We start from the raw sequence: 26,454 nt of genomic DNA on the forward strand, positions 1-26,454 counted from the left end.
CAGACTAGAAGCAGGGAGACCACGTAGGAGGCTTTTGAGATAAGCCAGGTTGGAAATAATGAATGGAAGGTTTGCCTTCCATGGAAAGTTTTATATCCATGGAAGTAAAAAGATGAAGACAACTTGCAGATACATTCAGGAGGTGGAATGAATTGTGCATAGTTACTTATTAGATATAGAAGCTAGAAAGAGGGTAGAATCAAGACAGCAGCCAGGTTTCTGGCTTGGTTGACTTAGTTGATGGTGATGCCATTATCAAGGCTGGGACTGCTGAAGGAGAGTTTCCTCAGCAGGTGAAAGGAGCCAACCACTGCTGGTCACTCTGCAAGGCTCCTTATAAACGTCATGTGACTTAGTTTTCACAACAGTCCTATTAGGCTATAAAGTAAAGGCTATTTGATATGAATTAGAACCAACAGCAGCAGTGAAAGAATACGTGAAGCACTGCTGCCTAGAGACATTCCGGTCTGGAGTTCAGAAGGGATATTTGGGTTGGGGATTGGGATAGAAAAGTGAAAGCCTACTGGGGTTGAAGATTTGGATAGAAAAGTGAAAGCAGTGGCTAAGATTGGGAAGCAGTAAGATCATTCTGCCAAACATAACTTGTATCTTTTATTTTTAGTATGTTTGCCTGGATTTTCTTTCTCACTCTTTCCATTTGCCAAAGTCTACAGCCATTTTTTAATGCATGGCTCCAAAACAATTCTATTCACAAAACCTGATATATTTAAGTCTCAGGATTTTCTTCTGCCCAAAATAATTCTCTTCACAAAATCTGATGTATTTCAATCTCGGGATTTTCTTCTGCCCATTTTCTTCTTATAGCCTTTTAGAAAATATACCTCTCTTAGACCCTTGTCAATCTGTGTTTTTAATGGATGTTCATGTTTCTTTACCTTGTAAGGTTCTGTTTCACATGCATATACACTTCACAATGCCTAATATTGAGTTCTGTCCATGGGTAAAATCAATAAATTATGTATTAATCAACCTAAGTATGAGATAAAGAAAACCTTAACAATTTCCTTTTTTAGGTAATGCTAATGGTATTTTATTTGCATCTCCTGCCCCAACACACAGGGTTCTGAGGCATAGAAATGAAATAAACAAAAAGCTAAAAATAGCATAGTCATGTCCAATATGGTCTGTAAATGACAGCCAGGCTCAGGGCACACTGGATAAGCTGCTAAGAGAGGGTACTGTTACCTTCATGTTTCTCTGAAAGCTTGTTGGTGGTGCACCTATGTTCCACTGTTGTTTTCTTAACAAATAAAAAACGTTTCTTTGTTTCAATCCGGACACAGTGTTGGCTTTCTTCCTGAGTTAAACCTGGGAAGTGAAGTACAAACAACCACTAAGAATGCAGCATTGACAATTCAAAGAGGAACATGATGCTCTGGTCACTTCAGAGCTACAGATACTTTATATTAGCCCCTCTCTTCCCCAATCCCCATAAACTTAAGTGACAGCTCAAGTTAGCTTTACCTACAGATTCAATCCTGCATGGGCCCAGAGATGGTTCTGAATAGAACAGTATGTCTGAGTGTCCATTATCTCTCCCTTTAACACTGACCCTCAGAAGCGCATATGAGCCAGTGTGGCTCATCTCCTGGGGATGGTGATGGCCTGTCCCTGTTGCCTGCCCCTTGTTGCCACTCAACACAATGGAGCTCTAAGCTTTCCCTTTCTATTGGCCACTGTACTGTGTAGTCCTGCAAATAAAGAGACTATGACGTATCTGATCTGTTCTCCATTCTAAGACCTAGTTTCTGGACCACTGCTGATTCTGTGAGACCTGAGTCTACGTCAATTGCTTCCCTATGTGTCACCTAAAATGCAAATCTTCTTGGCCGTGCTTCTTCCCTGAACAGTCATTCTCATACCTCTCTGGACTTCTCCCTTACTCAGCTACTCACTCAGCCCCTACTTCCAAATCCCTTTTTTTTGTAATCTCAGAAATTCTGACTTCCTGACCTATGAATTATTTTCAAACTCCTCCCTGGCTATTCTATGTCCCCATGTTAATTCAAGCCTGCACTTGATACTGTTTCCACTGCCATCTCCAACAGAAGTTGATACTGCAATTTTCTCACCCCATTCATGTATGGGAGCTGGGATTTATATCTTCCTAGTTTCCCACTGGTGCTTTCATTGGATGACTCCCCATGGTCTTATAACTTGTGAAAACCTTGTTACTCTAGGCTCAGACCATCTGGTTTTCATACCTTTAGTCCTCATTGTTCTCCTTTTCTAAACTCTCTAGCATCATTTGTTGAAGATATGGGCATCTGAACCACTCCCACTCACCACAGCCCTGTGATCATTCTCAATGGCCTCAAAACCTGTGTGTTAGTGGAAGAGTGTAGGGGAACAGATCTGGTATCTTTGTAGGCTGAGTTAGTACTATCTGGGGTAATTTGAGGGAAATCAACATTTTCTTTTTCTTAACAGCTTCCAAGCCACCTGACTCACTGCTGGAAACATCAAAACTAAAATCCAGGTGTTTTGATGTTTAGTTAGAATTTGCCTTGCAGAATATGAGCACATGAGAGGTAGAGCTGTTAATATCAGCTCTTAAGCACCTAAAAGGAAAGTGGGTTATCAAATACTAGTATTTGGGCTTGCGGGTCATAATAGGCAGGGATGGGTGTTTTCATAGCTTGAGGTTCTGATTAGGTGTGATACTGAAATGGAAATCTGGAGGCATAGATCACTGAGAAATGAGGCTGGGTACATGTGAACTGGGTCTCTCTACCTCATTATTTGGTAACAGTTTGATACATTTGAAGAGATGCATTGTTAGTTGTAAGTAAAAAATTCTTGGTTTGAAGCCCTCATGTTTAGTTTGCATCTTCAATTCTAACAAAAAGATAATTGTTTCAGTCTGGTTGAATAAATATCGTTCATTTTGCTTCTGGTAGGATTGTTTTTATAAGTGGGTTAGTCAAATATTTAGGCCATACTGGGAATGCAATGCATTTATATATGCCTAATTCCTATTCTTTTCTTATTCATTCATTAGGCTATTATTATTTATAAGTAATAAATTGTATGTGTTCAGTTAATTAACTATAACATAATAAATTATAAACTTAAATTTATTTTTGAGGGCTATAGGTGAATCTTTGAAGATTTGAATAATGAATATTTTTATGACATTGGACATACAGTGATTAAAATATCTGGACTTTATCACTGAATTTCTGTGCAACCCTTTTCTTCCCCGCAGTATGTCCAGTTTTTTGCTGCTGGACCTCTATCCACATTAACTAAGAAACTACTTGATACTGCAGTACCTGACCTCTTAAACCTGAGTGTTCCTCTGCTGTGTGGCTCAGGAATTAGTATTTCAGTAATGTTTTTAGCTACTCTGATGCACAAAAGTCAAGTGTTAGTTGAAAATGTCATATTAATAAGTAGCATGGTGAATAATTTTTAACCTCTAATTCAGAGTAGAAGATGACTTCCCAACAAAAGGAGTTTAAGATTACCCTCTTGCATATTATGATATTTTTATTGTTTGATGTTTTCACTGTGTTTATGAAACTCTTTTCCACAGCATGCTGAAGCAATGTCAACTTTTACTCAAGGTTTTAACTTGACTATGGAACATTGAACAATAGAGAAATAAATCAAGGGATGCAAATAAAAGGCAGTTTAATATTTTTTTTCTTGAGGGAAATAAAGTCCTATGAAATATTCAGTTATTTTTCAAAAATTAATGACAAGGGATATAATTCATATTGAATAAAGCATAGCAAAAATTAAATCTATAATTTAGTTTCATGTTATGATGAGGCAAAGGGAGCGAGAATAGGAGGAGAGAAAAGGGAAGACGCCAGAATATATATTTATCTAGAGAGCTGGAGAAGCCAGGTAAGCACATGAACTGGATGATTTCATTTTCTTGAGAAGTCGTTTCTATCAGATTGTGCTTCATTTTAACCACAATTAAAATTTTACAGATATATTATTACATATAAACTTACTGAATATAAGAATATCAAATACATCTTATTGAGAACTTGCTTGGAGGTTCAGGCAGAAGAGTGCAGCTACTTGTATACCCTTGACTGAAGACCAGTCCTCCTCTATTGGGGATGGTCGTCTTTGACCAAGTGTGTAGCTTTGGGAGGGACACACATGGAGTGGTGAGGGAGGAAGGGGACACCCACCTAGCCAGCCAGATCAGCCGAATCAACTCTGGCAAACAGTGAAGTGACAGATGTCACCGCCACATTGTCCTTCCATCCAGAATACATCTTATTGAATATATATACACATACACATATGCACATAGAGACACACTGTCAATACCTATATACAGTGTATGCATGTATGTGTATATATTGTGTGTGTGCATGCATACATAGATATGCATGGGTATTTATTTTGAATTTCCTATCACATCCCAAACTCCTTTTCTTTCCTTTATTATATATAACTGTCAGTCTCTACCTCTACAGAGAAAGAGATGGAATGTGAGAATGTTTCAGTAGGAAAGTAGAGCTCATTACTCTTCATTTTGGTTATGGGGCTTTAACTCTTGAAAGGATGAATAGTTGATTAAAGATTCACCCAGTTCTTAACTGACCTTATCTCTAAGCATTTAGGGGCTCCACATGCATGAGGATTATACTCATCAAGTGGGAAATTATTGTCTCAGTTATAGCAGCAGTGACCAGAATAATTTCGTCTGAGGGTGAGACAAAACCAAGTCAAAGACAAGAGATTTCCCCTATTTCTGCTCAGCATTGGTGTTGATACTATTTGCAGTAGCAGAAGACATCAAATTCATCATGCAAGAATTTCTCTGGTGGAAAGGATAACTGAAAGGAAACATAAGGCATGCAGGCAGTATGGAAGGTCTACAATAACACAAACCTTTTGAATTTAGTTTCAGGTTTCATCACCAGTAGGTGCTTATGGGGCTCACTTTAGCTTAGTCCCTTGTCAAGTTTCTAATTTTTCTTTCATCATAGGTTTCATCTTGGCTTTTAGTTAAAATTATTACAAGGAAAAGCTTGATATTTAATTTGCTATAAATTATTGCTCTGTGAAATGATCTCCTATAAAAATGCTATTCATAAAGTATCTTTTAGAATTTAGCGCCAGTACAAACTTTGTTTCCCTTGAGATATTGGCATGCATCTTCCTTTTTGGGTAACCACTACTGTGTAAGCTGATGGTGTTCCCAGATGTCAGGAAATTTAGAGACAAATGTGATGCATAAAATCACAGAGCTTAAGCTTACTTATTTTTCTTTATTTTTTGGTCTTAGTTTTCTATTTTCATTTTATTTATTTGAATGTGTATATATATATTTTAATCATTCTTTATATCATTTTGGAAATAAAGCAGGATCTAAAGTCAAAGAAAAATAATTAATGTAGTAAGAGAAAAAATGTATTGCATGCTATCGTATCAGTTAAAAAGAATGAGGACTGAAGAAAGTTACCTGAATTCTTTAGTTCCTCACTGCTAAACTGATAGAGGAGGTCATACACACCCCCCAGGGAGCCAGAGGTGAAATAATGAGTCCCAAACTCATCGAATATTCGGCTGTACAAAGCAGAGTTGTATTCTAGAGGCAGATGGTTAAGTGCTTTCAAAAAGACATCAGAAAGGTGCAGATCTTTAGTTTTCATTGTGAAGTTTAAGACTTTCATCACTTTATGGATCCTAATGAAACTAGAATCCTAAATGGAAGAAAGAAGTAAAAAGAAAAGATGATTAAAGGTAATGAAAGTTTGAAGTACCACGCATTTAAATGCCATTGATTTATCATTAGTTTCATTCCCTCCATAGTATTACAACAACTCTCACTCTCTATTGCATGTACTCACATACAAAATTAAAATTTTTATTTTACTTTCCAATACCAATGTTCAACATCAAAACAGATAAGATTATCTCAATAATGTAAAAGATTGCTATTTAATTTCCTATAAATTATTGCTCTATGAAATGATCTCCTATAAAAATGCTATTCATAAATTATCTTTTAGAATTTAGTGCCAGTGCAAACTTTGTTTCCCTTGAGATATTGGCATGCATCTTCCTTTTTGGGTAACCACTACTGTGTAAGCTTATGATGTTCCCAGATGTCAGGAAATTTAGAGACAAATGTGATGCATAAAATCACAGAGCTTAAGCTTACTTATTTTTCTTTATTTTTTGGTCTTAGTTTTCTATTTTTGTTTTATTTATTTTAATATGTATATTTTTAAATCATTATTCATATCATTTCAGGATCTAAATATAGTCAAAGGAGAATAATTAAAATAATAGAGTAAGAGATAAAATGTATTGCATGCTATCATACCAGTTAAGAAAAGGGGCATGTGCTCACTAAGAAAGAAAAAAATCAGTGATCACAAAAGTCAGCTGGCTTTCTTGATTGTCAACCATGGCTGCATTTCTACTGAGTTTTTATTTAGAATGCTTGCTAATGTGAATAGTTGAAAAACGATTGTGTGCATTTTGAACTGAAAGTTATGCAACTGAGATGGAGGTTATACAACTGAAATTCAAGTTACAGCTTTATCACTAACTGGAAAAAGCCTTTGATTCTCTGGAATTCAGTTGTCAAATGATAAGATGAGGATTTGCACCTGGAAACATTTCACACCTCCTTTCAACTCCAAAATGCTGATTCTAAATTACTTAGGGGGTGAACTTAAGTAAAATTATTTATATTTTCTCTCCTTCACCCATATGCAGAAATATATGAGATTTTTTTGTTTACAAACCTATTTGTTTATCATTTTGTTTTATGTCAGATTAATTTAGAATTAGCTGGTCAATATTACGCTTAAAATCTCATTTCCTCAGATTATCTTTCTATATAGCCACTGAATTTTATAAGTTTTTATGTATATTGTTGAAAAAATTTTTACGTACTTTATCTGATCTCTCAATTTTAATAAATTGTAATAATAGAAACAGTAAGAACCATATTTTCGCAAAATAACTATTGTAACTGTTAATTATTAACCATATTCCTATTTGCTATAATTATGGCACAAGATGACTGCTGATACACACACACACAAAATCCCCAAAATTGAAAAAGAATCAGCATTAATCTCCCTTCTTTCCTCCTTTTCCTTGTCCTTCTCCTCCTTCATTCTACTTTCGGGACTTTTATACATTTATTGCCTAGCTGTCTTAGATGCTATAGAAACAGAAGTGAAGAAGGCAGACAAAGTTCATGCCTTTGTGGAAATTTCATTTTAGTAAGTTCTCATTAATTCTATTTTTAACTATAATACTTGAATTTCGTCATAGAACCATAGTTTTCAAAAGTTGGAGAGCCCTTGTGCTTTCAATAAGAAGCACACTCATTCCCCGAGTATCTAAAGTGCCTGTTCTGGAAGGTTCAATATTTCCAGGATGCTTTAAAGTCTCAGTCATGGAAAATACAAGTTAAACTTTGGTAGCTCAACTTAGCACAATTACCTCCATGGTGTTCTGCTTGCTGGTTCATGATAACTGAAACTGGCTATTTTAGAGTAAAAAAAAAGTATTAGTATAGGTTATTAAACCACATATAATCTACTTCAACAATGTGTGAGGTCTTGCTTTATTTTAATAATAATTTTGTGATTTCAATGTTGTAAAGTATATCAGGAAAGTAGTGAATCTTACTGAGTTAACTGATATTTTGCTTGGAAACAGACTGCTCAACAAATGTCTAGTTTGATCTGTGATTGACAAAACAACTAAAGCATTATGCTCTATTGAAAGGCTTGGATTGATTTTCAATTTTGTGGCATCTTGTTTTCTCTACTTGAAGACTAAGAGAGGCTGCAGTAGCATTTTCTTTTCTTTCTTTTCTTTCTTTCTTTCTTTCTTTCTTTCTTTCTTTCTTTCTTTCTTTCTTTCTTTCTTTCTTTCTCTCTCTCTCTCTCTTTCTTTTTCTTTCTTTCTTTCTCTCTCTCTCTCTTTCTTTCTTTCTTTCTCTCTCTCTCTCTCTCTCTCTCTCTTTCTCTTTCTTTTATTTCTTTCTTTATCTTTTCTTTTTTTTAGATGGAGTTTCACTCTGTCACCCAGGCTGGAGTGCAGTGGCACCATCTCAGCTCATTGCAACCTCTGCTTCCCAGGTTAAAGTGATTATCCTACCTCAGCCTCCCGAGTAGCTGGAACTACAGGCACCCGCCACCATGTCTGGCTAATTTTTGTATTTTTATTTGCTCAGAGACTAGAGTATCTAGTATTTTTAGGATCTATAAATAATTTTTACCATGTTGACCAGGCTGGTATCAGATTCCTGACCTCAGATGATCCACCCACCTCAGCCTCCCAAAGGTATTACAGGTGTGAGCCACCATGCCCAACCTCATTTTCTATTTACACTGAAATTCCTTAATTGTGTTCACACCTAATCAAAGATGACAGTAATGATGTTGGATTGAACTGTATGAGGCTAACAATTTTGTAAACCAAAATGGTCGAATAACAGCAGTTTCATATGTTTCAATCTGGTATTGTGAATAGCTCTAAATTTTTTCACTTTGGGACAGACTATTAGAAGATCAAACAATAGCTGTTTATCTACATATAAGGGTTTTACAAATGTTCTCTAGCATGTTTGAAATACATATAAATCATATATGTGAAGCAACATGTAGGACTATACCTATAACTGATTCAAACATCTCTATCTCCTTTCATCTTTGACTATGTTTATAAGCAGTTATTTCCAATCCTGCATGCTATATTATACTGAGCTAGGGAGCTAAAAATAAAAAAGGCCATATTCCCATGCCCAATCCCAGATATTCTGAATTCTAATTAAGGGAGAGGCCTAGAGATGTATATTTTTACTTATGAGAAATTCTGATACTATCTTGTCTTACAAATACAATTTGTTAGGTTTGGAGGGCACTGTAGGACCCATAGCCGATTCTAAACTGAGGTAATAATGTAAATTATATATATATATACACACATATATATTAGGTATATATAACATGAATGTATATATATTATGTATATATAAAATGAATCTATTTCATTGTCATTTTTACATGTCCATATCACCAGACCAGTGTTCTTCTGTAATTTGCTAAAATTATGAATAAATAAATAAATGAATAAATAGTCAAATATCTTGAAATGAAATGCACTAGGATTCCCTGTTTAATAAATGGTGTTGGGAAAATGGCTAACCATATGCAGAAAGCACAAACTGCATCCCTTCCTTACACCTATACACAAATTAACTCAAGATGGATTAAAGATTTAAACATAAGACCTAAAACCATAAAAACCCTATAAGAAAACCTATGCAATACCATTCAGGACACAGGCATAGGTAAGGACTTCATGACTAAAACACTAAGAGCAATGGCAACAAAAACCAAAATAGACAAATGGTATCTAATTAAACTTAAGAGCTTCTGCACAGCAAAGGAAACTATAATTAGAGTAAACAGGAAACCTACAGAATGGGAGAAAATGTTTGCAATCTATCCATCTGACAAAGGGCAAATATCCAGAATATACAAAAAACTTAAACAAATCTACAAGAAAGAAAACAACCCCATCAAAAAGTGGGCAAAGGATATGAACAGACACTTCTCAAAAGGAGACATGTATGCGGCCAATAAATACATGAAAAAAAGCTCATCATCGTTGGTCATTAGAGAAATGCAAATCAAAACTACAATGATACCACCTCATTAAAAAAAAAAACAGGAGACAACAGATGCTGGAGAGGATGTGGAGAAATAGGAACACTTTTACACTGTTAGTGGGTGTGTAAATTAGTTCAACCATTGTGGAAGACAGTGTGGCAATTCCTCAAGAATCTAGAACTAGAAATACCATTTGACCCAGCAATACCATTACTGGGTGATATACCCAAGGAATTACAAATCATTTTACTATAAAGACACATGCACACATATGTTCATTGCAGCACTGTTCACAATAACAACAACTTGGAACCAATCCAAATGCCCATCAATGTTAGAGTGGATAAAGAAAATGTGGCACATATACACCATGGAATACTATGCAGCCAAAAAAGGATGAGTTCATGTCTTTGCAGGGACATGGATGAAGCTGGAAACCATCATTCTCAGCAAACTAACACAAGCGAAGAAAACTAAACACTGCATGTTCTCACTCATAAGTGGGCATTGAAAATGAGAACACATGCACACAGGGAGGGAACATCACACACTGGGGTCTGTCGGGGGTTGAGGTACTAGGGGAGGGATAGCATTAGGAGAAATACCTAATGTAGATAATGGGCTCACGGGTACAGCAAACCACCATGGTACGTGTATAACTATGTAACAAGCCTGCACATTCTACACATGTACCCCAGAACTTAAAGTACAATAAAAAAAATAAAGTAAATAAAAATCAGGCCATTCAATTCCTAACTCTGGCATTTATTTACTCTAAGATCACTGGAATTCTCTCAGCTTCTTGGACTTTAGTTAGTGCCTGCCTTATGGTAGGTATCTGATAAATGTTTGTTGAATTAAAAATCCATATATGAACTTCAATTTATTCATCTGCAAAATGATGTTTAGATATTGACTCTAATAATCTAGAATTCTTTTGGGGATAAATGAAATATTTCAGAAAATTATCCATACAGTGCTGTTGGGTCTTATATAAGTGCATAAATGTCTGTCTAAATAAAAGTAGAAGAGCAATATGATAAAGGTAGGAGCAAGCATAATATGGTGCCCTCCAGTTGCTGATCCCATTAACGCTGACATTGGTACCTCTGTCTCCTCCCTCTCTAGTTCCATGATTCAGGGCTCATTCTCCTCATTCGTCTCTTGGGAAAGGGCAAATGCTACTTAGGGTGATGACTGTAGTGAGCAATAGACACTATTTTAAAAGACCTTTGTAAATGTCTAAAAATTTCAGATAGAAATATGTCTCCTAAATTGTTTAAGCACCATGATACATATCTAAGAGATTTGAAATGCAAATAATAAGAGAAAAAGGAACATATGAAGAATGATTAACAAGGAAGGCTGTATCTTTGTATATTAAAAGGGTTCCATAAGTCCCTGGCAAGATTAACAGGAAAAGTACAATACTTAGACATACCCTAAGTTCCAAGTGTAAAACAATAACTGTAACTTTCTAAGCAGGGAAAAGAAAATTAAAAAATTTGCTCTGAATGTAATTTTTCTTATATAGCAATGGAAATTAGAAGACAGTTGAATAACATCTACTATCAAGACATAATGATTATTATACAGTTGGGTATTCTTTATATTTATTGTTCAGGGAAAAGGCAAGCAATATTTCATATGCAAAGATTTAGAGAATATACCTTGCATATGTCCTATATGAGGAAAATACAAAAAAAGAAAGGCAACTGAATGAGAACAGGGATCTCAAGAAAAGGAAATAAGAGGAAAATAAATAGAGATGGGTAAATGTGTATGTATAAATATAAATGTAACAAAATATTATACATTTTATTATATTTTATATATGTATTTATATATGTGTACAAATATATAGACATACAAATATGTATATAAAATATAACAAAGATTTAAAATATAGACTATGAACTTGAAAATTATAAGTGTTATGTGAGGAATCTTTAAGCAGAGAAGATAGGAGTTAGATTAAAATACATACTAACATAAAAACACACACAAAATAATCTTTAAGAATAGCTTGGAACATAAAGGTTTTTAACTATCTCACTAAAACTGTGATGTTGGAACCTCATGGTGGGAATAGAAAAGTAAATATGTTCTCCAGGACATAGAGGGGTTGGCATGTGGGGACTAGGTAGGTAAAAGATCTTTTGGGGGGTTACAGATATTATTTTATGTGATAAAAGAAAAAACATAGGTCTAATTATGCTTCCTGACTAGAGAAAAGTAACTATGAGCAGCACTTAAAGTATAGTGGACAGTGGCTCACGCATGTAATCCCAGCACTTTGGGAGGCTGAGGCAGGCAGGCGACCTCAAGTCAGGAGTTCGAGACCAGCTGGACCAACAGAGAGAAACTCCATCTCTACTAAGAATACAAAATTAGTTGGACGTGTCATTGCATGCCTGTAATTTCAGCTACTCAGGAGGCTGAGGCAGGAGAATTGCTTGAACCCAGGAGGTGGAGGTTGTAGTGAACCAAGATTGCACCATTGCACTCCAGCCTGGGCAACAAGAGCAAAACTCCGTCTAANAAAAAAAAAAAAAAAAAATGTATAGTAGAACTTTCAAAATCACCAAAAGGAAAAAAGGAGTAGATAGAAATGTGATTAAAAACAGCAAATGAGAGAAAACAGGAAACAGTAACAAAGTGAAATGAGTAAGAAAAAGAAAAGATGGAAACAAATATGATCAAGCACATCCATGAATATAATAAACATAAATTGGCTAAATTTTCCTAGCAAAGACTTGAGACTGTCAAGATTACATGAAAGGACAAAGTTCTGTTGTGTGGAGTTTATAAGAAGCACACCTACAACAATATGAACAAAAAGTAAAGATAAAAAATAACAATAACCATCAAATGCATGCAAAATGGAAGCATTAATATACATAGTATTTCTATAACTTTTAAAGTGAGATATAACAAAAATGGGAAAATTACTTAAATGTGTATTAGCAGTTATACTGGTACAATATCAAAACTCTCCCCTTCTTTTTGCACAATTGCTAGAATTGGAGTTAACTTTCAAGAAAGAAGAAAAAGATTGGAAACCATTTTTGTTACCTTTTTGTGAGAAGCTTGAATGGCTTGCTTGAAGGCAGAATTATGGTTGATGTTTTCACTTTTCTTTGAGGAATAAAAAATTGGTACATGGAAAGAGCTCCCCCCCTCCTTTGAAAATGAGCCTTGTTGATTGTCATCGTGTCCAAGAGAAGTTAAATCTTTGTAGAACTCTGTTTTCAAGTCATCTTCTGCAGTTTGTACCTGGAGAAAAATCCATGTAAAATAAAATATAGTTTAGGAAATACTGGAGCGACTTGTAGATATCTAATGAAATGATGATTTATTTATTTATGCACTCAGCCAATATTTATTGGGACACATTTTGCTAGAGAACAAAGAATAGTGTTACTTCCTACATTGAGGGGTTAATAGTTTAGTTTTAGAAAGAGATAATCACAAACACTTAATGCAGTAAGCATTGTATGGCTAATGAGATCCCATAGGAAATATAAGACCCTGAGAGGCAATATCAGGAAATCCTTCCTCAAGGAAATGCCATCTAAGCTGAGACTTAACAGGCTGATAAGCAATGAGGGTTATTTTTAGTCTGCCTGTGATTTTGATGCAGCATGCAATCTAACTAAGATACTTTTCAGTTCTGACAACTTGATTTTTTCTTTATAACCAGGTATTCTTTGTGTTATACTTTCTCAAGAGACTGGAGTCTGATTTCAAGATCACAGTTTCTGAGGTTGTTATCCCACAGCATGCTACCAAAGCCCCCAGTGTGACCTTCTCTTGATTGACCTTTGTGTTAGTCATTACACTGTTTATAACTACTCAAGTCTTTTTCTGTGCAGGTAAAAAGCATGCATAACCCTAATCTCTTTGGCCAATAAAACATAAATATAAATGGTATCTGTCACTTTAAGAATTGATGGGAAATATGTCACTTCCCTTTTTTTTTTGAAATTCATCATGGAAGGATGTATCAAAGCAGAATCCCTTAAATCCCTTGGTTTCCAAGTGACTACTATGAGTAGAACATACAGTATGAGTGACACTGTTTTAAGACACTGATATCTTAGAATTGTTATTGCAGTGTAACCTAACTTGTCCTGCTTGTTAAAATGCTGTCTGGTGACTGTATTCCAACAACTGTCCTGTAATTTTTCTAAGATCTTCTATTCTAACACCCTGCCCAGTTGCCTTTTGCCTTTTCTTCCTTTCGTGAGACTCTTTAGTCTCTGTGTACTGGCCAGCCCATTATTTCATCTGTCTTAATAAGCTATAATACCACAAAAGAAGGGAAGTCAGATGGCTGCTGAATTTCTCCTCCTCTGTTATTTTCGATAATGTATAACTTAGGTTTGCACAGCTGCCTGCCGAAGGTATGCCTAAAGAATGAAGTTATACAGAGATAAGTTAAAAGAAAACCAATAGCTCGTGACCTCGACTATAGTCATTGCCATATTTTTGTTTGAAGAAATACCACTATGACCTTCTTTAGCCTTATCACTATGACTTTAGCCATACCGCTATGATATATAGTTAAAGATTAGCTCAGGTAGCTTCATAAGCTTGAACAAGTCTTAGAGCTACATTGATAAGGAAATGAGTTTAATCTGTATAAGAATTTTCAGGCTATATTTCCTCATGTAACTTGCTATCCAGGCTTGAGTTATCAAGCTTTGTGGGTTAATCCAGTGATCTGTTAGTAAATATTTAACAACTAGCTCTCTGGGAGAGGGGAGAAAGCCTTGATTTACTATAGGATTTTCCTTTTCCATTGTGTGTATACTCTTACCACGTATGTGATGCCCTGAATTCAAACTTGGGAAGAGGTGCATGGTAGCAAATTGCAAAGTGTTTTAATAATACAGATCCAATAGATGTAAATAACCTCAAGAGCATGGATAATGGCAAAATGTAGCAAAATAATTGAAATGTGATAAATTTTGAGTCATTATAACCTTTGTTTTTAATATATTTACCTGTGAGATAATATATTTGATATTTCAATGACTGTGTTTTGACCAACAAATATATAAAAAGAAGCTCATCATCAATAATCATCAGAGAAATGCAAATCAAAGCCACAAAGAGATACCTTCTCACACTAGTCAGGATGACTAGTACTAAAAAGTCAAAAAAAACAACAGATGTTGGCAAGGCTGTGGAGAAAAGGAATGCTAATACACTGTTGGTGGGAATGTAAATTAGTTCAGCTACTGTGAAAAGCAGTTTGGATATTTCTAAAAGAACTTAAAATAGAACAACTACCATTTGACCCTGCAATCCCATTACTGGGTACATATCCAAAGGAAAACAAATTGTTCTATCAAAAATACACATGCACTCGCATGTTCATCATAGTACTATTTGTAATAGCAAAGACATGGAATTAACCTAGGTGCCAATCAGCAATGAATTGGATAAGGAAAATGTGATACATATATGCCATGGAATACTAGCAACCATAAGAAAGAACAAAATCTTATCCTTTGCAGCAACATGGATACAGCTGGAGACCATTATCCTAAGCAAATTAACAAAGGAACAGAAAAACAAATATGACATGTTTTTGTTTATAAGTGAGGGCTAAACATCAAGTACTCATGGATGTAAAGAAGGCAAGAATAGACACTGGGGACTACTAGAGGGGAAAGGAGGGAGAGGGGCAAGAGTTGAAAAACTGTTGGGTACTATGCTCAGTACATGGGTGAAGGGATCATTTGTACCCCAAACCTCAGCATCACATAATAAACCCAGGTGACCAACGTGCCTATGTACCCCCTGAATCTAAAATAAAAGTTGAAAAAGAAAAAAAAAGTCTATGTTTAGCAATTGGATTGCAAAATTCCTGAAAAGTTAACAGCTGGCTCTTGTGAATTCATATTGCTTGCTACAGAACATCACTGTCTAACTTCACGGAGATACGTTTTAACTGATAGTTTGTGAAGGTGCTCAGACTTTTAACCCACTGCACCGAGTTTTAATGTCTTTCTTGATACACTATAATGGTCTCATCTAACATAGGCAGTCCCAGAATGTAGGAGCCAGAAGCCAGGAGTTCTTATTCTTCTGTGCCATTTATTTGCTATATAACTGAGAAAGTTGTTTAACTTCCATAAGCCAAGAAGCCCAAATTTTCTTTTCTTTCTTTCTTTCTTTTTTTTTTTTTTGAGACAGGGTCTCACTCTATCACCCAGGCTGGAGTGCAGTGGCGCAATCTCGGCTCACTGCATCCTCCACCTCCTGGGTTCAAGCAGTTCTTGTGCCTCAGCCTCCTGAGTAGCTGGGACTACAGGTGTGCACCACCATGCCTAGCTAAGTTTTGTATTTTTAATAGAAACAGGATTTCACCATGTTCCCCAGGCTGGTCTCAGACTCCTGACCTCACCGATCCACCCAGCTTGGCCTCCCAAAGTGCTGGAATTACAGGCATGAACCATAACAACTGGTCAAGCCTAAATTTTCTGTTAGCAATATTGATGTAAATGATTTTCTACAGTTCTCGGGAGGTTGTTAGGGGAATCAAGTAAGGCAATATATGAAAGTACATTGAAGACTCTGAAGTATCATGTAAGTGTGAAGTGTTACCTAAACCTCAATTTACTTCAATCTCATATACTTCCTTTAATTTGTTACTTGTGAAACTACATGAAATAGATCCTTACTGAAAATACAGGCAATATGCTTTTGTGAAATGATTGTATTTTGAAAGTAAACTTATGGATTGGTTATTTTGGAACTAGAAAGCAAATTCCATTAGAACAGTATTACATACAGATGTCTAGGTTTTGGCTCCGTCTACAAAGCCTGTTCAATACGATACACCTTAAGAGCAGTATTATCAGTCTTCCCAGAGGTATTTGAATTTGACAGTTACTTCCCAAAGACATTCCCCACTCGTTGTATATATTAGATGGTTTTAAATTGAGTGAATTGAATTGAAAAATGCCTGTATTTATATGTATATAAAGGTCTTTTTAAAAAAGATTAAATGACTTTTTGCTAAATTCATTTTACCTATAAAGTGGACCTCAGAAATCATTGCACCTTCTGAAATTCTCTCTAGCTTGTCAAATTTGTATGCATGAATGTCACCATTAAAACCATGTATTTCCTGTTCTTATCACAAATTTGAAAAAGTAGATTACTCACTTTAGTGCAATGACTATGGAGCACTTATTTGTAAGGTATGGGTTAGATTCTGGGAGTGGGTAGTATGCTGCTCATCATCATTGACTAAACAAACAAATAAACCAAACCAACTAATAAAATAGGAAGAAAAGTAAGCAGAACTATCTGATTAGACTGACTCATCATGGTTTTTCTTATGAGCTTGGCACTTAAAATAAGTCTATATTTTGTGGTTATCTAAGAGAACTAACTAGGTTAAGATAAAATTCTGAATAAATCAAATTGTTTATCAGTGTGGAGCTATTTTACAGCTGAATATTCACTGGAGAAGGAACCAACTCGAATCAGGAAAACCTGGCCTTGAATCTTAAATCAACTTCTGGCTAGCTGTTTGACTTCTGGAAATGTTGTTACCTTAGTTTTTTCATCTGTAAATTGATGATAACACTGGCCTCATTGGGTGTGCATGGATAACATGCAAACAGATAATAGGTGATTAAAATTGTTCACTATTTTTTCATTCTGTCCCTTCATTCATCACTAATTTTGCATGAGAAATTTAGCTTATAATCACTGATGATGTTGGAGTTGCCACCATACTAGGCTGTCATACCTCAAAGCCGACATTTTCCAGATTGGCCGGAACACGGTATGGATTACTTGTCTTACTGCTTTTGGCAGTATTACAAGTACCTCCAGTGAAAGAGTTATCAAGGACTTCTCCTCTGGGCTCTCCTGCCAGAAAATGAAACCTAGAAACAAAGTAGTTTTTAAGAATTCAATAGATGTAGAGCAATCTTTAAAATTACCTTAGTTATATGAAAGGAATTCCTCTTCTAAACATTTTTGACTCAAGACAAATGACTTGAAGGAACCCCTGCTACCCCTGCCTTTTTTTCTAGTCCTTGGTGAGGCATGCAAGGAAGCTGGAAAGCTCAAACTCAGCTTCTCTGGCTCTATTCGGTTCTCCTATTCCACTCACTTAATTGTTCTTGTCTTTCAACATACAATTAAAATCTGGATTTATAATTTTTTATGACTTACAAAGCCAGTGCAAAGTTTGGAAGCAGATTATGAAATAAGTTATTATATAATAAATGTCATTCTGGGTCTACTTCTTACTGAGTGGAATTCTAATACAGAGCTCATAATAAATAATAATAGCAATATTTTAATGGAATTGTAATAACATTATTGTTTCACTAATAGCTGACTATAGTACTTAAAATTTATTTTATTTAAAAAATTCTTGCATACTGTTTACTATAAGCCAAGCAATAGTAAGTGCTTTACAAATATTAACTTAGTTAATATTTACTAATAGTAACATATTTATCATAACCATATAGTATAGATATAATTATTATACCTGTTTTACAAATGAGAATATTGAGGCACATGGAGATTAATTACCTGAGCATAAATCAAGTATTTAAGAAGTTGTTTTGTTGTAGATAAAAAAGAAAACTTCTCAAAGATGCTAATACTTTTTCAAATTCTGAGAGATATTAATATGTATTCTGTGAAAAATGCAGTTTTTTTTTGTCAAACTGGTAATGCTGTATTACATAGCCTATAAAAATTGTTTTTTACAGGATATGTCACAGCCTTAAAAAATATAAATTCTCAGTCTCCAGATACATTTGACCAAATAACCTTGTCTTTTATAGAACACATGCTGTAGTTCTAACAGAGTATCATTGGAAAATTCATGTAGCTGAAGGAATAGCATCCATGCCTTTTCTCTTCTCATGATCCTTCAGTACACCCATCCTTTCTTATAGTTTGAGGGGCTCAAGGGAACTCTAAACATCTGCAAGAATGTCGTCTACCACTAACATGTCTATTTCCCTTTTTTTTTTTTTTGAGATGGAGTCTCACTGTGTTGCCCAGGCTGGAGTGCAGTGGTTCGATCTGGGATCACTGCAACCTCCACCCCCAAGTTCAAGCCATTCTTCTGCCTCAGCCTCCCAAGTAGCTGGGACTACAGGTGTGTGCGAACGAACATGCCCGGCTAATTTTTGTAGTTTTAGCAGAGATGGGGTTTCACCATATTGGCCAGGCCTGTCTTGAACTCCTGACCTCGTGATCTACTCACCTTGGCCTCCCAAAGTGCTGGGATTACAGATATGAGCCACCACGCCCAGCCTCTCTTGTACTTCTATAGTGTTAACTCACAAGACAAAATGTACCTGAAAGGCATCACCTTTACCAGAAGCTGAATTATTAAGTTTCGTAACTATCACAGAGATGTGAAAAAAGACAATTAGACTTATCCATTTGTGGGGGAATCAAGAAGCAGTTCACCATGCCAGATTTTCGTGATCTGCTATTAGACATTTGGATTTAAAGTAGAAAATTCAATCAATTACGCAGGCACTTCTTCTAACCAATGGACACAATGTTCTTCTATCAAAGAGGAGCAAGGATAATTTGAAAATTGTACAGTGATGTTAGAATACTGAAAAGAAAGTAAGGCTAATATAAATACTTGTAAATTCTCTACAAGTAAATAAAATTGTGTTAATGTAAAAGCACACACACACACACACACACACACACACAACTTTTAAGTTTCTGAAAGTGTTTCTTCACTTGAAAATGGAGCTAATTGCTTCTTTATAGTAGTTGTGGAAATTAATAGTGATTAGCACAGGACTGGCCTGCCCTATTAGAAGAAACAATACATATTAAGTCTCCCAATTTTCCTACCAGGGAAAATAAATTTTAATTTTATTAAAAGGTTGCATACTAAGTTCAAAATTGCTTGCAGAAACAAAATCAACAAACAAAAATCAAATGTATTTCCATACAATAGCAATGAACAATCCAAAAATAAAATTAAAGAAATAATTCCATTTATGATAGCCTCTCTAAGAATAAAATCCTCAGGAATTTATTTAACAACAGGTCTAAGACTTGTACACTGAAAAGTATAAACAATTGTTGAAAGATATTAAGTGAAATCTCAACAAATAGAGAGACATTCTATATTAATGGATTGGAATAATTTGTACTGTTAAGATAGAGATTCAAGACAATTATTATCAAAATCGCAGCTGCCTTTTTTTGTAAAAATTCATAAGCTAATTCTAAAATTCAAAAGACCTAAAACAGCCAAGACAATCTTGAGAAAGAAGGACAAAGTTCAAGAAATCGCCCTTCCTGATACACAGTTTGCTTCAAAGTTAAGGTAATCAAGACAGAGTAGTAGTACTGGCATGAGGATAGACATATAGACCAACGGAACAGAATTGCATCTAGAAATAAATCCATATTCAATGGGGGAATACAGTCCTAAATGAATGGTGCTGTAACAACCTGATAGTTATATTGCAAATGAATCAAATTGGGCCCCTTTCTTGTCTAATTCAAGAAGATTAATCAAAATAGATAATATAACCTAAATTTAAGAGCTAAAGCTCTAGAACTTTTAGAAGACAATATAGGACTAAATATTTGTGATCTCCAGTAAGGCAAAGCCTTCTTAGATATGACATTAAAAGCACATTCAACAAAAGAAATAAATATATTAAACTTCACCAGAATTAAAAACTTTAGTGCTTTAAAGGACACCAACTAAAAAATGAAAATACAACTCACATAATGGGAGAAAATATTTCCAAATCACATATCTAATGAAGAACTTACACTCAGAATATACAAAAAATTCTTAGAATTAAATAATAAAAACAAATAAATAATGAGCAAATGAGTATCTAAATATATATTTCTTTGAAAAAATATGAAAATGAGTAATAGCATGTAAAAAAATGCTTGATGTTATTACTCATTAGGAAATACACATCAAAACTGCAATGAGATACCATTTCACAGCCATTAGAATAGCTTTAACCAAAAGGTAAACAGAAACAGTTTTGATGAGGGAGAAATTAGTTTCCAATCATATGTAAGTGGGGGAAATGAAAAATGGTACAACCGTTATGGAAAATAGTTGAGAGTTCTTCAAAAATTAAAAATATAATTACCATAAGGCTCTGCAATTCCATTCCTAGATATATATGCAAGATAATTGAAAATATATATCAATGCAAAAACTTGTAGGAGAATGTTCATAGCAGCATTACTTTTATTAGAGAAAGTAGGAAAAAACCAAATGTCCATCAGCTGATGAATGAATCAGCTCAATGTGATAGAATGATACAATGGGTTGTTATTCTCTCATAAAATGGAATGAAGTATTAGCATATACTTTATGTGGGTGATTTTAAAAATTATGTTTTTTAAAATTGTCACCAGGTGTGGTGGCTCATGCCTGTAATCCAGCACTTTGGGAGGCTGAGGCAGGTGGATCATGAGGTCAGGAGTTCAAGACCAGTCTAGCCAAGATGGTGAAACCCCATCTCTACTAAAAATACAAAAATTAGCCGGTGCAGTGGCAGGCACTTGTAATCCCAGCTACTTGGGAGGCTGAGGTGGGAGAATCACTTGAGCCTGGGAGGTGGAGTTGCAGTGAGCTGAGATCGCATCACTACACTCTGGCCTGGGCGACCTAGCAAGAATCCATCTCAAAATAAATAAATAAATAAATAAATAAATAAATAAATAAATAAATAAATAAATTTGTCACATAATTGTATATATTTATGGGGTACATAGTGATGTTTTCATACATACAATGTATAGTAAAAAAATCAGGGTAATTAGCATATTCATCACTTCAAACATTATAATTTGTGTTGGGAACAGTCAGAATTTTCTCTTCTTGGTATTTGAAAATATGTGCTAAATTATTGTTAACTGTAGACACCTACAATGCTATAGAACACTAGAACTTGTTCCTCTTATCTGGCTGTAATTTTGTATCCTTTAACCAATCTCTTCCCATCCTCCCTTTCCCCTACCCTTTCTAGTCTCTTGTTACCCTTATTCTACTCTATTTCTAAGAGATCAACTTTTTAATCTTCTCCAGGTGAGTGAGAACATGTAGTGTTTATGTTTTTGTTCCTGGCTTATTTCACTTAATAACCCCTAGGCTCATCCATGTTTTTCTAGTGACAAGGTTTCATTCTATTTTATGGGTGAATAGTATTCCATTTTGTAGATGTACCATGTTCTCTTTATTCATTTATCTGTTGATGGACACTTAGACTAATTCCATGTCCTAGTTATTGTGAACAGTGCTGTAGTAAATACGGGGGTGCAGATATCTGTTCGGTATACCGATTTCCTTTGCTTTGGAAACCCAGTAGTGGGATTGCTGGATCATACGGCAGTACCGTTTGTATTTTTTTGAGGAATCTCCATACTGGTCTTCATAAGAGCTATACTATTTTACATTCTCACCAACAGTGCATGAGTTTCCTTTTATCCACATCCTTGCCAGCATTTGTTATTTTTGTCTTTTTGATAATAGTCATTCTGGCTGTGGTGAGATGATACCTCACTGTTTCGATTTTCATTTCCTTGATGATTAGTGATGTTGAACATTTTAAAATATACTTGTTGGATATTTTTATGTTTCCTTTCGGTAAATGTCTTATTAAGTTCATTTGTGCATTTTAAATTGTATTATTTATTTATTTTTGCTGTTGAGTTCTTTGAGTTCCTTATATATATCCTGGATATTAACTCCTTGTCAGGTGAATGATTGGCAAATACTTTTTTTCCACTTTATAGGTTGTCTTTTCACTTTGTTATTCCTTCCTCTGCTGTGCAAAATTTTTTCAGTTTGATATAATCCCATTTGCCTATTTATGATTTTGTTGCTTCTGCTTTTGAGATCTTATTTGTAAAATATTTTCTCACATGAATGTTCTAAGGGTTTTCCCCTATAATTTTCTCTAACAGTTTAATAGTTCTGAAATTTTACATGTCAGTCTTTAATCTATTTTGAGTTAATTTTTGTATAGTGTGAGTGGTGGGGTCCAGTTTCATTCTTCTGCATATGGATATCCAGTTTTCTCAGGACCATTAGTTAAAAAGACTCTTGTTTCCCCAGTGCATAATCTTGGTACCTTTGTAAAAAATCAGTTGGTTGTAAATACATGGTTTTATTTTTGGGTTCTGTATTCCGTTCCATTTGTCTATGTGTCTGTTTTTATGCCAGTAATATGCTGCTCGGGTTATCATAGCTTTGTAACATGTAACACATGTAAAATATATATTTTGAAATGTGGTAGTGTGATGCCTTTGGTGTTTTTTTTTTTTTTTTTTTTTTTTTNTTTTTTTTGAGACCGAGTCTTGCTGTGTTTCCCAAGCTGGAGTGCAGTGGTGTGATCTCAGCTAACTGCAATCTCTATCTCCTGGGTTCAAGCGATTCTCCTGCCTCAGCCTCCCAAGAAGCTGGGACTACATGTGCCTGCAGCCACACTGGGCTAATTTTTGTATTTTTAGTAGAGATGGGGTTTCACTGTGTTGGCCAGGCTGGTATCAGGATTATACTGGACTTGTAGAATGAGTTTGGAAAAGTTCCCTTTTGATTTTTTTTGGGATACCTCGATAATAATTCATATTAGTTCTTAAAAAGTTTGGTAAAATTCTGCAGTGAAACTGTCCAGTCCTGGGCTTTCCTTTGTTGGTAGACTTTTTATTATTGATTTAATCGCATTGCTAACAATTGGTCTGTTTTCTATTTCTTCTTGATTCAATACTGGTAAGTTTTATTGCATCAAGAAATTTATTCATTTCCTCTAGGTTTTCAAATTTGTTGGCATATTGTTGTTTATAATAGCCTTTAATGATCCTTTATATTTCTGTAGTATCAATTATGAGCATATGGATGAATCTTAAAAACATTATAGTAAGTGCAAAAAGGCAGACACAGGCTGCATATTTGTATAATCCCATTTTTATGAAATGTCTAGAATACACAAATTTACATGAACAGGAAGTGAATTAGCAGTTTCCTCGGGCTAGGAGTTCAGTAGAAGGGGGAAGTAAATGAAGCCTAATATCTAATATGTGCAAAGGTTTTATTTTGGGTATGTTAAAAACATTCTAAAATTATATCATGGTGATGGTTATGTAAGTCTGTGAATATGCTAAAGATGATTGAATTAGACACTTTCAATGGGTGAACTGTATGGCATGCAAAGTACATCTCAATAAGGCTGTTTTTTAAAATGAGTGAATTCTCTGGGTTGCCTAAGATGCAGATTATATTCAAATAGCTGAAAGTCTAACAGTGAAGACTATAAACCTGTTCACCTTATACTGCTTTGTACTGTGTACTTATGTTTGTCACAAGCAAAAAAGGGCTTGAGAAAAATGGCTGTCAGGCCACAGGGAATCTATGAAGGTGACAGCTATTTGTGGAGAGCCTGAAGATAGAATTTTATGGAGGTGTTTCCATTAGGCCATGCCCGAGAAATCTTTTAGGGGCTAAGCCAGCTATGAAGAAATTTTCAGTTCTATTCTTTCCCTTCCCTTCTCAGATACTGATATTGACTTAAAATAATTTAGTGTTTCACATACAGTGTTGCCCTTAACACTTTAGGTTTCTAAAGTGCTTTGATCTAACTGGATTTATGTGTCATACTTTGTAACTTTTTGAATATAACTAGAAATATGTAAATCAAAAATATGTGTTTGTGTGTATGCATGAATTTTCACATATATACATGTGTGATCCCTACTCACAGGTCTCACTATTTGCCACATAGATGAATGTGTCCTTTTAACTGTGTGTGTATCTGTATACACAATGGGCCTGAGAAAAAACCAAATAGCGTGCTATTGTTGCCTGATTCTTGCTTCATTTTTAAGAACTAGTGATGGATGTTGGCAATGTAGAAACTATTATATCTCTTTCTTGGAGAAGTATCATTTACAAAGAAGGACAGCCACTCAGGAAGCTTTTTCTCTTGTGGTTTGAAATATATTGGGGAGCAGGGTACAGAGGAGAGGCAGAGATTCTAAGGCCAGCAGATTAGAACAGGATTACATTAAGCAATTCTCAAAACTCTTAGTCCCTGGGGAGCCAGGACTGGTTGTCCCAAGCCAGCAGGCTTTGCTCATTTCTGAGAATCCTTGGGACAACAGCTCTGGTTGGCAGAGGGCCACATAGTCCTTCAGCCAAAGTACACATAGCATGTGGTCCTCCCCATCTGTAACTCGAGTCTAGATCAACTGAACAAAAGGTGATTTTGAAATGTCACCCTTCATCAATCAGAACATTAGAAAATGTGATTATCAGTGGGATTTTTTGGCTGATGTTTTCTTGCAGCCAAAGCAAGAGAAGGAAACCATTTCTGCACATGGATAAGAACATATTGAAGCACTCTCATTGAGAACACCAGTAGTTAGACATTCTTAGGACAAAACCTCACATCAGTTTATAGTCATCCAACATATAGATGAGGAAACTGAGGCCCAGAGTTTTTAAATAACTCAGCTGTGGTGTAGTGAGATAATGTAGAACTGGTTTTAGTTCTACATTAGAATCAGCTGAGTTATTTAGAACCCAGCTCCTCTTACTTTCAGACTAATGGTTTTTCCATGTTAATGGTGTCCTTGGGTTTGGGTCAATATTTTCTGGGTTTTATTCTAAATCAAATGAGGTTGTATTTGCAATTGTGGCTGTTTGTCTTAGGTGCCTCGAGGTTTCATGTTATGCAACTCTGGCAGCATTAAGTGAAGATTCTAATTTTTTAAAGTCCAATATGAAGGAACAGAAATTGATAGCAAACTATTTGCCTTCTGGCCAAAAATTTAAAAGGGGTTTCTTTATTATGTCAAGGGAAGAGGATAGGAGATTATCTTTGCTGATTTTTCTTATGTTTCAAATTAAGGCTCACTTTTTCTGTTTTCATAATATCCTAATATCTTTCAAGATCACTGGTTCAGTCTAATGAATTTAGGACCTCTTGAGAAACCCCCAATGTGCTCATGACTGGGTATTCCTGAAATAGAGACACTACAAGAAAGAGCTATGTGATCTCCTGAGGTTTCTTCCAGGTTATTTCATTTGTAAGGTGGATGTAGTCCTGAGTCAGCATGAAATAGTGGAAATAGCCTGGGTTAAGTCTGGATTTGAATCCTGGTTCCACCATTTGCTAGTTGGTAGAATTGGTAAGGGTATTTAAGCTTTCAGAGACTCAGTTTGTTAGCTGAGAGTGGATCATAATATAGGTCTGGCCTCTGCCATTAGGCTCTACTGACCTACTCACACATCACACAGCCTATGGGAGAGAATACTTAGCTATATTCACTTCACCTCTTACTCTCTTACGTTTTCATTGTTGCTTAGCCTTTTCTTTTTTTCTGTATTTGCCTAACTTCTTTCCTTTTGGCTTTATCGCTCATCATTCAACTCTGGGCTTGCTTCTCACACTGGAAGACTGGTTTTCTTTATCTAATGTTTTGACTTCAAAGCCACCCATAGGCATACTTTTATGACACCCTGTTTCTCAATTTGCTCCTGACATTTCTAAGTGGTTATTCAACCTTTCAAGGCCTAGCTCCAGGACCCCACTCTGGCAATTCCTGGCTTGGGGGGTTTCTACCATTCTGCTCTAATCCATTCCAAAACTTTCTGAGAGATGTATGAGAACTAAGAAAAGCCATGTTTATGAAGGGTCCATAGCATTGCCTCGCACAAACTATATGTGAAAATGCTAACTGTCACTTCTCAGGAGTGAGGATCATGGCCACATGCTTCCTGAACATGGTAGCTAAGTATCAGATATAC

General features: G+C 35.3%; 1 protein-coding gene across 1 annotated transcript in view; it reads right to left on the minus strand.

Moving 5' to 3' along the window:
* C6 (complement C6) overlaps window positions 1-26,454 on the minus strand; it is a 69,471-nt gene that overhangs the window by 31,695 nt on the left and 11,322 nt on the right. Inside the window, exons 6-9 of the mRNA XM_017533130.2 lie at window positions 17,416-17,554; window positions 12,717-12,917; window positions 5,459-5,699; window positions 1,207-1,329 (exon numbers count right to left, since the gene is read on the minus strand). Of these exons, the coding sequence (XP_017388619.1) occupies window positions 1,207-1,329; window positions 5,459-5,699; window positions 12,717-12,917; window positions 17,416-17,554 (704 nt within the window). The remainder of the gene's footprint in view (window positions 1-1,206; window positions 1,330-5,458; window positions 5,700-12,716; window positions 12,918-17,415; window positions 17,555-26,454) is intronic.

The sequence above is a fragment of the Cebus imitator genome, unplaced genomic scaffold, assembly GCF_001604975.1.
Source record: "Cebus imitator isolate Cc_AM_T3 unplaced genomic scaffold, Cebus_imitator-1.0 Scaffold80, whole genome shotgun sequence".
NCBI classification, from domain to species: Eukaryota; Metazoa; Chordata; class Mammalia; order Primates; family Cebidae; genus Cebus; species Cebus imitator.